General features: G+C 38.0%; 1 protein-coding gene across 4 annotated transcripts in view; it reads left to right on the forward strand.

Annotated features, from left to right (window-relative positions):
• The window catches only part of peli1b (pellino E3 ubiquitin protein ligase 1b), a 31,428-nt gene that overhangs the window by 9,336 nt on the left and 6,507 nt on the right, over positions 1-15,585 (forward strand). For all 4 annotated transcript variants that reach the window (XM_052012272.1, XM_052012275.1, XM_052012273.1 and 1 more), the window contains exons 2-6: positions 6,225-6,392; positions 8,570-8,699; positions 9,959-10,060; positions 14,849-15,046; positions 15,145-15,333. In XM_052012272.1, the coding sequence (XP_051868232.1) occupies positions 6,316-6,392; positions 8,570-8,699; positions 9,959-10,060; positions 14,849-15,046; positions 15,145-15,333 (696 nt within the window). In that variant the 5' untranslated portion in view covers positions 6,225-6,315. The remainder of the gene's footprint in view (positions 1-6,224; positions 6,393-8,569; positions 8,700-9,958; positions 10,061-14,848; positions 15,047-15,144; positions 15,334-15,585) is intronic.

The following is a 15,585-nucleotide window of genomic DNA, read 5'->3' on the forward strand; positions in this document are numbered from 1 at the left end:
TTCTGGTCTCCATATTATGGGAAGATATGGTTAAGCAAGGAAGGGTGCAGAAAAGGTTCACAAGGATGTTGCTGGGACTGGAAGGCTTGACTTCAAACAAGAGAATGCATAAGATAAGACTGTTTTTCCTGGAGTGAAGGAGGCTTGGGGGTGACCTTGGAGAGGTTTATAAAATGATAAGGGGCATAGATAAGGTAGATTAAGTTGAATCTTTTCCCCAGGGTGGGGGGGGGGGGTCTAAAATTAGCGGGCATGGGTTTAAGGTGAGAGGGGAAAGATTTAAAGGGGTCCTGAGGGGCAAGTTTTTTCCACACTAGGTGGTGGGTATATGGAATGTGATGCCAGAGGAAGTGGCAGAGGTGGGTACAATTACAACATTTAAATGCTATTTGAACCAGTTCATGGATAGGAAAAGTTTAGAGGGACATGGGCCAAATACAGGGAAATAGTACTAGCTAAGGAAAGCACCTTGGTCGGCATGGATAAGTTTGGCTAAAGGACCTTTTTCCATGCTATATAACTCTGACTCAAAGATTATTTTTTGAATTTAAAATAGAAATATTCCAAGCAGCTTTCCACTTGGTAATGGTATTTTCCATTTTTGTGCCTTCAAATGAATGTTACGGCTATTTGTAGTCCTGCTCAACCTAGTCACATGATTTTAATTTATGATAAGTGGTTGGTCAAATGGATACATTTCACTGAGGTTATCCTTCCCTCCATTTATTAAAACAAAAGGGTGTCTCCTTATTAATTGTACTTTTGTTATAGTAGTGGGTTTATGCTTCAATTTACCTCTACTTTCAAATTAGCATTTGGCACATAATTGTAGGTTATCAAAATTCAGTCATCAACACAAACACTTGTGATTTTCCCCAGGATCTCAAGCCTATTGAGTGTTTTGCTCAGTTTGATTGTAGGTCTGGTTTATAGCATGCATGGAACATTTCTTCAGTTCAATTTTACTATTGGCTTTCTTATCTTTTTTTTTGTCTTTGCCCCCACCCTCCTCCAATCTTCCTTCAACCACTGTATTTACTGTCCAGTTATACCCTCTTATTGGAATCTTTTAATGGATTATACAGGTCATTTGCACATTTCTAGTAGTCATATCTGGTAGTTATCACACAGCTTGCATTTATTCTCTAGTATGTTGAACCTCATTTTAAATTATTTCCATAGGCTTCCATTTTATTTTTCTGCTTTTGACAAAAACTCAGCATTTATTTCGGTGAAATTTAGATTTGTTCTAATGTAACGTAGATTCAAAGTTGAATACTTACAAAGTCATAGACTTTCTCCCTCATTTTTCATTTGACTTCTGGAAGTGTATGGTGGACATTGATCTATCTTGCTTTATTCTACATTTCAAGTTATCAAGATAGATCGGTTAAATTTCTACTTGCCATCCTTGTTAATTCTCTTCACGTTTAATAACCAGTTGACTATAGCAATCAAACTGTTAAACATATATTATTAATTCCTGAGCATGTGGTTACATTTGAATTTGACGTAACTATTTTAATATGGTACATAGTAATGGGGCTTCTGGCCATTTTAACAAAGGGCAAAGTTCATTTTACTTGCTACTTGTACTTCCTGGTGTGCATAATCCCAACTGAATGTACAGATTTTTAAATTAATGATAAAGTATAGTGTAATAACTTGAGTCTAGGATTTGTGCTTTTTTTAAAAAAAAGGCTCATTTTCATTAAGTATTTTAAGCCACCAAGGCAACAAGATTTGTACACTCATCAGATTTGATGTAGTATAGTCTCTAATTTAGGAGTTTAATATTAAACTAGAACTCATACTATGTTAACTGTCAATAAAGTCCTGAAAGCTTTCAATTTTGCTTTTTTCCTTGTTTCTCGAGTACTCCTGACTTGTTGCCAAATGTGGTCTGGATGTTTCAGGCTAATGAATTATGTATGGTAAGATTTATTTGTCCACTTATGGTTTGCTCACCTCCCCAACTTATAATAGACTGACTTCTGTATATGTGAGGGCAGACCAACTACTGATGGTATTGGAAGCATTTTGAAAGGACTAGAAAAATGAGTAGTATCGTGGTGTATTGTTAAATTATGTTACAGTAAAACTCCGGTTAATCCAGCATCTGGTTTGTTCAGAAACCCTGGTGGTTTGGCACCTGGCTCACTCATTAGTTTAGAATGCAAGCCAGGGTGCAAGTGGGGTGTGCATTTGGAGGCAGAGGTCCAAATGCGGCTGGGACCAGGGTCCAGACTGTGGGTCAGGTGGGTATTTGGAGACAGAGTTGGGCTCCAGAACATCAGGAGTTGGGCTCCAGAACATCAGGAGTTGGGCTCCAGAACATCAGGGGTTGGGACCACAGGCAAGTGTGCAGCCAGAGGAGCTGAGAGTCCTGAGTGTTTGTACATTTCATAATCCCTTTAAGCTTGTCTGGTTCACTGTACTACTGTGTAGCATGCTTTTAAAAATGAAATAAAACTGGTTATTAATAGGAGTAATGTCCAGTTGTCAGGATTGTTGGAGCTTTATTTGTTGGCTTTGTGAGTTCAAGCCAGACTCCTTCAGTGACCATCTTGAGCTCGTGGTTGCAAGCCATTTTAACTCTGTTCTCCATTTCCACACTAACCTGTCTGTCCTCTGCTCACAAGATCACAAGACAAGGGAGCAGAAGTAGGCCATTTGGCCCATCGAGTCTGCTCCAAAGAAAAGGAGAAAAAAAAATGAGAAATTGGGGGGGCAAAAAAAACACACTATTCTAACCCCAGTTTCTGGCCTTATTCCCCATATCCCTTGATACCCCGACTATTTAGATATCTATCTATCTCTTCCTTAAATGCCTCCAATGATCTGGCCTCCACTGCTGTACGTGCCAAGGAATTCCACAAATTTACCACCCTCTAGCTCAAGAAATTTCTCCTCATCTGTTTTAAACCTGTACCCTCTAATTCTAAGATTGTGCCCTCTGGTCCTGGACTCACCCACCAAGGGAAACAGCTTGACCACATCTACTCTGTCCAGTCTTTTCAACATTTTAAATGTCTCTGAGGTCCCCTCTCATTCTTCTGTATTCCAGTGAGTACGGTCCAAGAGCCGACAAACGCTCATCATACGTAAGCCCTTTCGTTCTGGGAATTATCCTCGTAAATCTCCTCTGAACCCTCTCCAACATCAGCACATCCTTCCTAAGATATGGGGCCCAAAACTGTGCACAGTATTCCAAATGAGGCCTCACTAGTGCCCCGTAGAGCCTCATCAACACTTCCTTACTTTTATACACTATACCTCTCGAAATGAATGCCAACATAGCATTCGCTTTCTTTACCACCGATCTGACCTGGTGGTTAACCTTTAGGGTATCCTGCACGAGTACCCCAAGTCCCTTTGTACTTCTGTACTTTGAATTTTCTCTCCTTCTAGATAATAATCTGCCAGTTCACTTCTGTTTCCAAAGTGTACAACTGCACATTTCTCAACATTGAATCTCATCTGCCATTTCCTTGCCCATTCTCCTAAACTATCTAGGTCTCTCTGCGACCTTCCTGTCTCCTCCATACTCTCTGCTCCTCCACCTACCTTGGTGTCATCCACAAACTTAGCCACAAAACCATTTACTCCATCATCCAAATCGTTAATGTACAAGGTAAAAAGAAGCAGCCCCAACACCGACCCCTGCGGAACATCACTAGTAGCCAGTAGCCAACCAGAACAAGGTCCTTTTATTCGCACCCTTTGCTTCCTGCCGACCAGCCAATGCTCCACCCATTCTGTTATCCTACCTGTAATTCCATGACCTCTCATCTTATTAATCAGTCTCTTATGCGGCACCTTGTCAAAGGCCTTTTGAAAGTCTAAATACACAATATCTCCCGCCTCTCCCTTATCCACCCTACCTCTGATTTCTTCAAAAAACTTCAATAGGTTGGTCAGGCAGGATCTTCCCTTCACAAAACCATGTTGGCTAGGACCTATCTTGCCTTGCACCTCTAAGTATTCCAGTAACTTCAGGATCGATTCCAATAACTTTCCCACCACTGACGTCAGACTAATAGGTCTGTAATTTCCTTTATGCTGCCTCCCACCTTTCTTATACAGCGGAACTACATTTGCGACCCTCCAGTCCTCCGGTACCATGTCGGAGTCTTAGCGATTCCAGTCTATGCTGCCAGGGTGGGGCCAAACACAAACTTGAGGAACAGCACCCCATTCTGCAATTTCAAGTAACCTGCACCTCCTCTGGACCCTGCTCTCTTCTGATCCACCCAGGTCCTCTCAAACACCCCATTTGTTCCAGATCTCCACTCTCCCCCCCCGTTCCCATCTACCTGTTACCCACGCACACTCAACCCACTGGGTCCTATCCTCTCCCCTACTGCTTCCATCTGCCCACCATCTCTCTCTTATCTAGTTCCATTCATCACCTTCCTTTTCTGCCAGAGTCCATATCCTGCAGTCCTTTGTATCCACTTATCACCTCCCAACCTTCTTGCTATCTCCACCCTTCCTACCCTCACCTAGTTCCGTCTGCCCATCAAACCTTCCCTCAGCTGGGTACACCTCTCACTTGTCAGCTTCTGCCTCCTCCTCCTTTCCCCCCCAATCACCATCATCACCTTATACTGGCTATCTCCCTTTACACTCTCAATACTGATGCAGGGTCTCAACCCAAAACGTTGATTATCCCTTTGCTTCCACAGATGCTGCCAACCCTGATGAGTTCCTCCAGTAGCTTGCTTTTTTGCTCTTTCAATGCTGATGTATTTCAGGACAAAATTGCTTGTACTACAAGGCTTGTACTACGTTGAATTAATTTCCTCTTGCTGCCCCTCCAAAACCTGAGGAAAGTGGCATTTAATTTCAATGTATTTTCTGGACTGAAAGCAAAAAAAATGCATTTTAACTCCAGCTGGTTTTAAATTGCTATGTGGCAGTGACAATGTAGTATGTTAAAGCTCCCAGGACATTAAGGTTATTGATCTTTGGAACTAGAAGGCAATAGTATCTGAAGCAGCAAAAGTGCAACATCTGTAATGTGGAAATATGAAAAATTATTTGCCACAGTTCTCAAACTAGTTTAGACTAGTGGCAACTACTGGGTTAGTTGGAAAGACTTCAGATGTTTGGAAATTTTTTAACAGTAATTTTTGTGGAGTCACATGATTTTTCTATTTGTTCTAAAAATAACTAAGGTGGGAAGAGGAAGGTTTATTATACCTTAAGGAAGAAGAAAAGAGATAAATGTTCACTGGAAAATGTATTTTCTAGTACTGGAATTTTTTGAAGTTGTACTGGAAACACATTTTGCATCTCAGTCTTAGTGTGCAATTTTCTAAATGTGAACAGTTATAAATGTACTTCTAGGAACTTAATGTCCTAGGATTTACTTAATTGTATGATATCCTATTCATCTTCGTAAAGGCATTTCCTTTGTTTACCCTTCCATGATGAAATAAAATTATGAAATAAACTATATGTACAACACTTGAATTTTCAAGTAGAGTGCTTAGCTGTTGGATGTAATAAATATATCATAGCAGTAACTTTATTAGTGAATCAGCTCTGTATCATTTAATTTTCTAAGCTATGAGGTGTGCCATCATATAGATGGGATATTAAATTCTTTGCACTCTGGCATGGAAGTAAGGCACTATGTTGAAAAGTCAGGGAGTTGTACTTTAGACCTTATTAATACCTCAATCAGTATCATTAAAAGGAAATGATTATCTTGTCAATATCAAATTGCTGTTTGTGAAAGCTTGCTATGTAGTATTTGGCCGCCTGTTTCTAAAATTGCAGCAGTTATTACACTTCATGAGTACTTCATTGTCTCTGGTCTTTTGGGACATCTAGTCTAAGAAGAGTCATAGGTATGTAATTTGTATTTGTAAACCTAGAGAATTTAGTTGGTGAGACTTTTCAACGAGTGCATGAAACTGCCCTTCACTTGGATTTCATCTATGCTTCTAAAGCAGCACTTTGGTGTATTGCTAAACTTTTGTCACGTTAAAGTATTCATGAATGCATTTTATTCACCATGCAACAAACTGCCAGATAATGCCTCACCACCCCCCCCCCCCCCTTAACATTCTCTCTTGATGCAGGGTCTCAAGCTAAAGCATCAACTATCCCTTTGAATTTTCCGAATTGTTGCATCTATTTGAAATTCACTCATGCAATGCAAACTGTATAAATTTGAGGTAAATTGTAGTAAACTGCTATTTTTTTTCTTGCAGGAACATTTAAAAACAAATAATGAAAAAATTGTATGAAAATTCCAGATTCTGAAGCAAACTACAACGTGTGTTAAATCACCTAACTCGGCTAATGTTTTCTCCTGATCAAGAAAATCTTTCTTCATCCACAAAAGCACCCATTAAATATGGCGAAATCATTGTGTTAGGGTAAGCACTTGTGTGTATTTAAGAAGGGTAGGGGGTTGGCAAAAGAAATTATGGATTAAAGATCCTGCTGCAGATAACTTTTGATGTGTGCTATAAATCATTTGTTATCGAGTTAGAACTACTTCCAAAGCTTTTTAAAATTCTACTTAAAATCCACCTCCTTCACTAGGAATTTAACTGCCCAAACTACTATCACCTCATTTGGCCCAGCCTACATTTTTATTTGCTCCATAAAGCAAAAGGCAGTTTTCTTTTTCCCTGTTGAATGTTACAGAAATGCTGGTTGTTGGTGGTTAAAATGATCTTTACTGTTTTCAGAGAAGCTTCGTGTGGACAGCTTTATTCTATTATTTGTTTCTATTTTGAATCTAAGTTTTTTTCAGTTCAAAGATTGACATCTCTTCAGTCACAGTAAATTGATCCCCTGTTCTATCTATTTCTTGAATATTAAATTGAAAGAGAAGACTTTCTTTAAAATTTAAAACCTGCTTGACTAATGTTTAAAGTCTCTGAAGATTGAAGATCTTAAATTGACTTTATTTGACTTTAATTAAATTAAGTTAAATTGACTTTAATTGACAATTTTGAAAGTAATCCAGCATTAAGGAAAAAAAGGAGAAACTTGTGCTGGTTATGCAGAGGAACTATTTATATGTGAATGACCAAATAAAAGGCAAAGCAGATGGATGCTCCTTTTTATTATGATTCCCATTAAGTTCTGTATAAACTCTCAGATCCTATTTGCACCCTATATCTAGCCATCAAATTTCTGTGCAATCCATTAAGTTTGCTGACAATAAGATGAGTAGGATGGTAATTTGTGAAGACCAAATACTGGTGGCTTAATTTCTCTCCATGCCCAAGAAATAATTTTCTATACCCCCAGTCCATCCTTCGTTTCCATCATATCACCAGCTGATGTTGATGAATTTGTTGAAGAGCTGGTGAGGTTTAGCTAGTCTGAAACATCAGTTTTGCTAAGTCATAATCTCTGATACTAATAAGCCTATGCTTCCCATAGCCAAGAGAATGCTTTTGCTGCTCTAGGTGTGTTTAAATGTGTTTCTGGGAATTTGGACGTGCTGGTTTTCGTAAAGCTATCCTGTGACATTCCACCCCCAGATTTACCTACAAACTCTGAAATCTTCATACTAGAATGTTCCTAAAATCTCAAGATAAGTTAATGCTCTTAGTTAATGCTATGGAGATCAAGTAAGAGAATTGGTGTCCTGACTTGACTTCCAGAATAAATGGTCAATGATGTACCTATAAAGTAAATAATCATACCATTTTCTTTAGCCTGTTTATCCAAAAATGCTTTTGTCATAGTCTAGAAATGGGGCCGTTCAGCCCACTATGTCCATGCCAACCTCTTTTGCCCATTTGCACTAGGTCCATATCCTTTTAAGCCTTGCCTATTTATGTGCTTGAGTAAATGTCTTTCAAATGTAGTGATTGTACCTGATGCCAACACCACATTTTATTTTAGAAAAACTTCCTACTCAGATCCTTCTTAGATTTCCTCCTCCTCTCCTTAAAGCTGTATATTGTGTTTGATATGGCTGCCATTTTCTCCAGTTTGCATCTGGAGGTGAAAGACCTCCAGTAGGTTTGACATCAGATCTACCGTCAAGGCATTCTGCCTTAAAAGCTATTTTCAGATATATATTGTTCAATTGTTAAGCAAAGCTTGCATCCAAAATTTATAAGTTTCTACATGGAGATTCGATCTAATTGTAATATAGTATTGGTTTATTATTGTCACTTGTACTGAGGTACAGTGAAAAACTTGTCTTGCATACCAATTGTACAGGTCAATTCATTACACAGTGCAATTACATTGAGTTAGTACAGAGTGCATTGATGTAGTACAGGTAAAAACAATAACAGTACAGAGTAAAGTGTGACAGCTACAGAGAAAGTGCAGTGCAATAAGGTGCAAGGTCACAACAAGGTAGATCGTGAAGTCAGAGTCCATCTCATCGTATAAGGGAACTGTTCAATAGTCTTATCACAGTGGGGTAGAAGCTGTCCTTAAGTCTGGTGGTACATGCCTTCAGGCTCCTAGTCTGGCATGAACTTCTCACATTCGTAGCGCAATGTGTTTATCAAAACTTGCCCTGAAACTTTGATAATTATTTGAAGTTTTATTTATAGTTGTTTTTCTGTTCCGTAAGGTACAATGGATCTCTGCCAAATGGAGACAGAGGACGAAGAAAAAGCAGATTTGCTTTATTCAAAAGACCAAAACCAAATGGTGTGAAACCAAGCACAGTGCATGTCACCTGTACACCTCAAGCAGAGAAAGTATGTCTTTGACACTGCAATTTATAGTTAATAAATGTATATGTCATCTTGTTGAACTATAAAAGTTTACTTTAGAGGCTTTATACACAGGACAAAGTAAGTGGAACAGATCAAGAACATGAACTTTTATGTTGGGCTTAGTTTTTATTTGTTGGAGTTTGACTTAAAATATGCAAGAGAGAAGGGGAGACGTAGTTTCTTATGTTAAGAAATTAAACAGGACTTGTTATTTGAGAGGCAAAAAAGCAAAATGCTGGAGGAACTCAGTGGGTCAGGCAGCATTGGTATAAGGAAATGGACAGTCAATGTTTTGGGTCGAGACCCTACATCTGCACTTGCCATTTGGGAGCTATGGGCAGGTGACAAAGGACAGCAAATTTAAGGAATCCTAGGGGAAAGAACTTTGTTTTTGTTTTGAATTCCAGGATGCTCCTGAAAGATTGAATGCTATTGGTTAAAGGATGATGATACTTGATGTGATTCAGTCACATGTAGATACTTGGAAGTCAAAGCTGGTTGTGTGTCAGATACAATCAAATTGTGGACCTGAGGAAATGAGGAATGGCTTGAAATGGAAAGGAATGTTAACAAAGTGAAGTACATCATCAACCTGAAATATGGACTTTGTTTCCCTCTTCAGATGCTGCTTCACCTACTTAGCATTTTCAGCATTTCGTTTTATTTTTGGTTTCCAGCATCTCCAATTCTTGCTTTTTTTTCCAATTGGTAACTTTGATCCTCCCATGAAGGGATAAATCACTTTCACACAGGATTCAAAATGATCTGGAGAAACGAGAGTCAAACAGGAAGGCCACATTCATGATTAACATCATCAGCGTATTCTTGTTCCAAGTCTTCCTCCTCTTCTCTTTCCCTACTTTCCTTTTTTTTAAAAAAAAGGGAATCTTTAGACAAGCATTTTCAAAAACTCAATCCAAATGTAGTCTAAGCACAGAAGTTTGAAGTGCCTAATATGCTATTTGACAGCTGTTGACTGACCTGAAACTGATTATACTGAAGTTCCCAAGCGTTTTCCCTATTGGATCCAGATCCAGGTTGAGAGAGATGCTGCAACTTCTGCAAGTCTTAGTGATATTCTTGTATCAGCATTTGTTGTATCGTACAGTTCAGTAGGAATTAATTGTTACTGTGTTTGTTCACAGAGCTATCATTTAAAATTTACAAGAGAGCAGATCTATTTGCTGGAAATGTACTTTTATTTAGTTTCATGTTTTTACCTTTCAATTTATTTTGTATAGGCAATAAGCAACAAGGACCAACACAGTATTTCATATACACTGTCTCGAGCTCAGACGGTGGTGGTGGAATATACACATGACAACAATACAGATATGTTTCAGGTAACCGCTGTTCCATTTTCTTAATTAAATGAGCTTTAATGCACATACTTTTGAAGATGATCTAACTAATGGCTTAAGAAGCAGTCTTTCAGTTCCATAAATGAGGATAATTCAGCACACTTAATCACTGCACTAACAATTTAAATTATGAAACCTTTCATCCAACTCACACTGAATATGGGACTTAATTCTGGATCATCATTCAATTTATTCCAATGTTAACAGCAGCATTTCTGTAGTTGATCATCAGTATTACCCTGTTTACTGGACAAACTCACTGAGTTTATGACTACTATCCAGAAGTGTTTTAACAAAACTATTTAAAGAACTTAATTTTTTATTTAGAAATTGAGGTAACTTGTTACATTGCAATCTTGGCATCATATTGTTATTTTTACCTTTAATCAAAACCAAATTTGTTAGGATTGCTGAATGCAGTTATGTTTTAAAGTTGTATTGCTAGTCATAAAGTGATCAGTTCTGAATTTTCAAATATTAAATATAGTAAAGTGGGATTCAAATTTATGACAAAATTTGACGAGCCTTGAATAATATTGTTAAAATAACATGATTTATATTTTCATAATGTATCAGTGGAGTTTCAACACTGAGCCTATTAAAATGGAAGGCGGAGCTTCTGCTGAGATGAAAAAGACAAAGAAAATCTTAAGCCTGCCGGGACATCAGTACATATTCTAGGCTGAGAACTTTGTTGGGTGGAATGTCATGTTACTTGTGTAGAAAGATAGAAAATAGGATCAGGGTAAGCCATTGGGCTCTTCTGGCCTACTCCATCATTCAATATGATCATGACTGGTCATCCACTTCAGTATCCTGATTACTTTATGAATATATTTGATTACTTGGCCTCCACTATCTTCTGTGGTAGATAATTAAACAGGTTCGCTGTCGATTGGGAGAAGAAATTTCTCCTGATGCCAATTTAGGACTGAGATAACATGGATCCTGAGGCTATGACCCCTGGTTCTGGATGTTCCAGCCATTGGGGAATGTCTTCCCTGCATCTAGTCTGTCTGGTCCTCGACTTTTTGTGAGGGGAAGATGGATGATGAGAGCAAATTTACAGGGAATATAATGCCAAATAATATAGATCCTTTAAACATGTGAAGAGAAAAAAGCAACTGAAGACAATGCAGGTGCCCGACAGGTGAAAACAAGGGAAATAATGGGGAACAAAGAAATGCAGAACAATTAAACAAATAGCTTTGATGCATCTTCAGAGAGAATACACAAATAACTTTCCAGATGTGAGGGAACCAAGAGCCTGGAAAGATGGAAGGAAATTATTACCATTATATGATTTTCTGTAATCTAGTGAATAAAGGCCTAACTAACCTAATCTCTTATTCCATGCCAACCTTGTCACCTCAGATTGGTAATCCTTTGTTGTACTCCCTCCATGGTAAGAACATCCTTCCTCTGATAAGGCCAAAATGGCTGACAAGTTTAGATGGGTTCTCTCCTAGGGCCCTGTACAGCTGCTCTGTATTCAAATCCTCCAATGAAGGCCAGAATACCATTTGCCTTCCCAATTGCTTGCTGCAGCTGAATGTTTGCATTCAGAAATTGTATAAGGATACCCAGGTCATACTACATCTTCCCTTATTCTGGTCGATCACTACTCAGGTTCTTAAAAAAAAATGAAAGAATACCTAAGTGAATAACTTCACATTTTATCCGCGTTAAACTATATCTGCCAGGTTTTGTTCTCACTTCCAAGTCATTGATTACACATTCTGAATAGTTGGGACCCAAGCGCTAGTCCCTGCATCACCCAACTAGTCACTGCGTACCACCTGGAAAACAACCTGTTTATTCCTACTCTTGTCTGTCAACCAATTCCCTTTCATTCTACATGCTTTCATTTTGCACACTAACTTCCTATGTGGAACTCTCAAAACCTTTACAAAGTTGTCTTGTCTTGTCTATTCTATTAGTTAGTTTCTCAAAAATCTACAGTTGTTTGAGTATGATTTCCATTACATAAATCTATCTATATGTTCTGTTATTGTATCCTTTATCATAGATTCTATTTTTTTTAAACATGATACTCGTGTTTAGCTTAGAGGTTTTTAATTCCCTTTTTTTTTAATGGGGTTATATTTTTTCACCCTTCAGTCAGTAGGAACTGCTTCAGAGTCTAGAGAATTATGGAAGATGTCTGTCAATGCACGCTATTTCCAGGACCACTTCCATTACTACTCTGGGGTGTAAATTATGAGGACTTGGAGTTTTGACAACCTGTTAGCCTATTAATTTCCCCAGTGCTCTTTTCTGGTAATAACTTCCTTTAGTACTTCCCTCGTTCCAGGCTCTTGGTTCCCTCACAACTGGAAAGTTATTTGTGTATTCTCTCTGAAGATGCATCAAAGCTATTTGTTTAATTGTTCTGCATTTCTTTGTTCCCCATTATTTCCCTTGTTTTCACCTGTAGGGCACCTGCATTGTCTTCAGTTGCTTTTTTCTCTTCACATGTTTAAAGGATCTATATTATTTGGCATTATATTCCCTGTAAATTTGCTCTCATCATCCATCTTCCCCTCAACTTTGTCCTCCATTACTGAATTCTAAACTGTTCCCAATCCTCAGGCCTGTTTTTAGGCAATATTTTATGCCTTCTCTTGGAATATAATACTTTCCCCAATATACTTAGCCCCCTTTTCCGACTTTGTGCCAGACAAGAATAAATAATGGTTGTACTTCATGTATACACTTCTTAAATATTATCTATTTCCTATCCACCATTAACCTACTTAATAAATTTCCCCAGTCTGTCATGGCTAATTCATGCCTTGTATCTTTCCTTTTGTTTTGATTCAGGACTTTAGTTTCTGATTTTTTACTACTTCACTCTCCATCTTAATGAAGAATTCTATCATATTACAAATGGCAGTTGCTCCAGTAATTAAGGTTTTTTTTTCCCTCTACATTTTGGGCTAATCTACAAATTACTTAAAAATCTAAGATAAATTTAACAGAAATGAATTACGTAGAAGAGAAATGAAGTTGTCAATTTTCACCAGTAATTTCAGAGACCATCAAGGTAAGTATTTTGAAATTCTCTTCACATTTTTCAAATCCCTTCAATCATGAGTAACAATTGTTAATGAAGCACCTGCTGTCCCCCCCCCCCCCCGCTTTGCGTTGCACAGATGCCAACTAAAGACATACCATAAAGTTACAGCAGAAAGATCTAATCTTAACAGCTTTCAGTACCTCTGATGCAAAGCATAACTTTAACAAATGGCAAGCTGAAACTTGTCAATTTCTTGGTACATGGTAAGGAGGGAGGTGGAACTGAAGGCAGAGTCGCAGTGTGTTGGACATAAGTTAGATTCTGTTGCTCAAACAATTTGCTGTATCCATTGTGTATTAAGTTTCAGGATGTTTAACCTTGTGCCTATTTATTATTTGCATTGTAGTTGCTATCAAAAATGTGGGGCATGGGGCAATACTCAAATTTAATACTGTTTTCGTGTGGTGCAATGTCAGTAATATGTTTTAACCCTTGTATACTGGCAATATGATATGGCTAAGTTTTATTATAATGCACAAGAATCAAGGTTTAGGAGGATATGGTTCCAAGGAACACTTGTCTGAGTTGGAGATCATGCACTTCCAAGAAAGAATTCCTTTAGTATAAGCCAGATATTTGTGGCATCAACTATAAAACTGAGGCGCTACAAATTGATGCTTTCATCAGAAAATTCCGTACATTGTCAATTTCATTCAGCAGGACAATTTTTTTTGAAGTGGATGGCATTGCATTCAGGAGTTTGGTTCAAACGGCAGACAGACAATCACTGGCTGTGGATGCATGTTTTGATATTGTTCAATCAAAAGTACTTGTTAAGTGTGTTGAGATGATGTGATCAGCATATAGTGCACATATTTAGCTTTTGCAAATGCTTGAGCAATCCTATAGCAATGGCGTGAAGACCTCTTTATGGCTATTGATAGAAGCTTGGTCGACTGTTGATTCATCCTAGCTCTAAAATTCAGGATTTTGTGGGATTGTTTGCCAGAAACAGTTCTGTCTCAGTTACAAAGTCATCTATCTTAAATTCTTGGTTTCTAATGTTACTGACAGTGAACCATGAGATTTGACTGGCTTGTTTCTTAGCAGTTTTGGAGCAGGGTATGACTTTGATCTTAGTGGCAAATTTAATGATTTTCCTGAGAATTTTTGAAGCCTTTCGCAATCATTTCTTTCCACATAATCTGTTCCTCAGGCTTATTTTGTTTGAACTTAAGTAGTTTCTGCCAGAGATTCCAAGTATGGTCATTACATCCAAGTTGTACCTCTTTGTTACAAATGACTATGGTCTACAAAATTAGAACCAAAAAGCAATAGTTCTACAATTTTCTTTCACATAAAATATTAATTTACCTTGGAAGCTGGAAACTAGCATTTTAAAAGGAATGGGGGCAACTTCCTCCCGAACTGTGATCTGCTTTTGATTTGCTATTTATGCAGCTGTCTTTTTTTTAACACTCTTAATTTTTTCAGGATGAGTTGTGATCAATACTTCTGACTTTCCAGCACCACCTCAGCTCAAATGTTTAGGGAACACTGAGTACTCTAAAAGCTTGAGCTCCACCATTTCATCTCTGCACATCAATTGTTTAGAGATGGTCTACTGGGTTTGCAGATTAATCAGTCATCCCAGCAACTAATATTGGGAAGCTTGCAAATACTAGACTTTGCTAATGGGGGTAAGTTACTTGTAACAAAGAAAATTTTTGTTTGCTGTTTTCCTTCATTAGATTGGCCGATCAACTGAAAGTCCGATTGATTTTGTGGTGACTGACACTGTACCAGGAAGTCAGAGTAATGCTGATACTCAGTCTGCTCAAAGTACCATATCCAGATTCGCATGTCGTATTATATGTGAAAGGAGTCTTCCCTACACTGCTAGGATATTTGCAGCTGGATTTGACTCATTTAAGAATATATTCCTCGGAGTAAGTTCAAATGGAAATTAAGCCGTTGACTGTAATCTTTAGATTCAAACTTGTATGACCCCAACATACACATTAATTATTTTCTTGCTTCCTTTCAGGAGAAGGCTGCTAAATGGAAAACTTCTGATGCTCAGATGGATGGCTTAACCACAAATGGTGTACTTGTGATGCATCCGCGGCTTGGATTTACTGAAGATTCCAAACCAGGAGTCTGGAGGGAGATATCAGTTTGTGGCAATGTCTTTACTCTGAGAGAAACAAGATCGGCACAGCAACGAGGAAGAATGGTAGGGTCCTAGAAATGTTCTTCTGAAAGCACATTGATGTTTGCATTACAAAGGATTTCTTGAATTGTGACTTTTTATTATAGAATGGTTGTAGTAAGTGTAATATTTCAAATTTGAACAATCCATTATTCTATGGAAGGTTTATATTTTAAAATCATGAATTCAGGAAATGGAATTATTTGGAACTATAGAATATAGTGATTGACCAATAAATTGCTATGTATGTAGCATGTCGTACGCCCAACATAAGCA

This window comes from Pristis pectinata, chromosome 3 (genome assembly GCF_009764475.1).
Source record: "Pristis pectinata isolate sPriPec2 chromosome 3, sPriPec2.1.pri, whole genome shotgun sequence".
NCBI lineage: Eukaryota > Metazoa > Chordata > Chondrichthyes > Rhinopristiformes > Pristidae > Pristis > Pristis pectinata.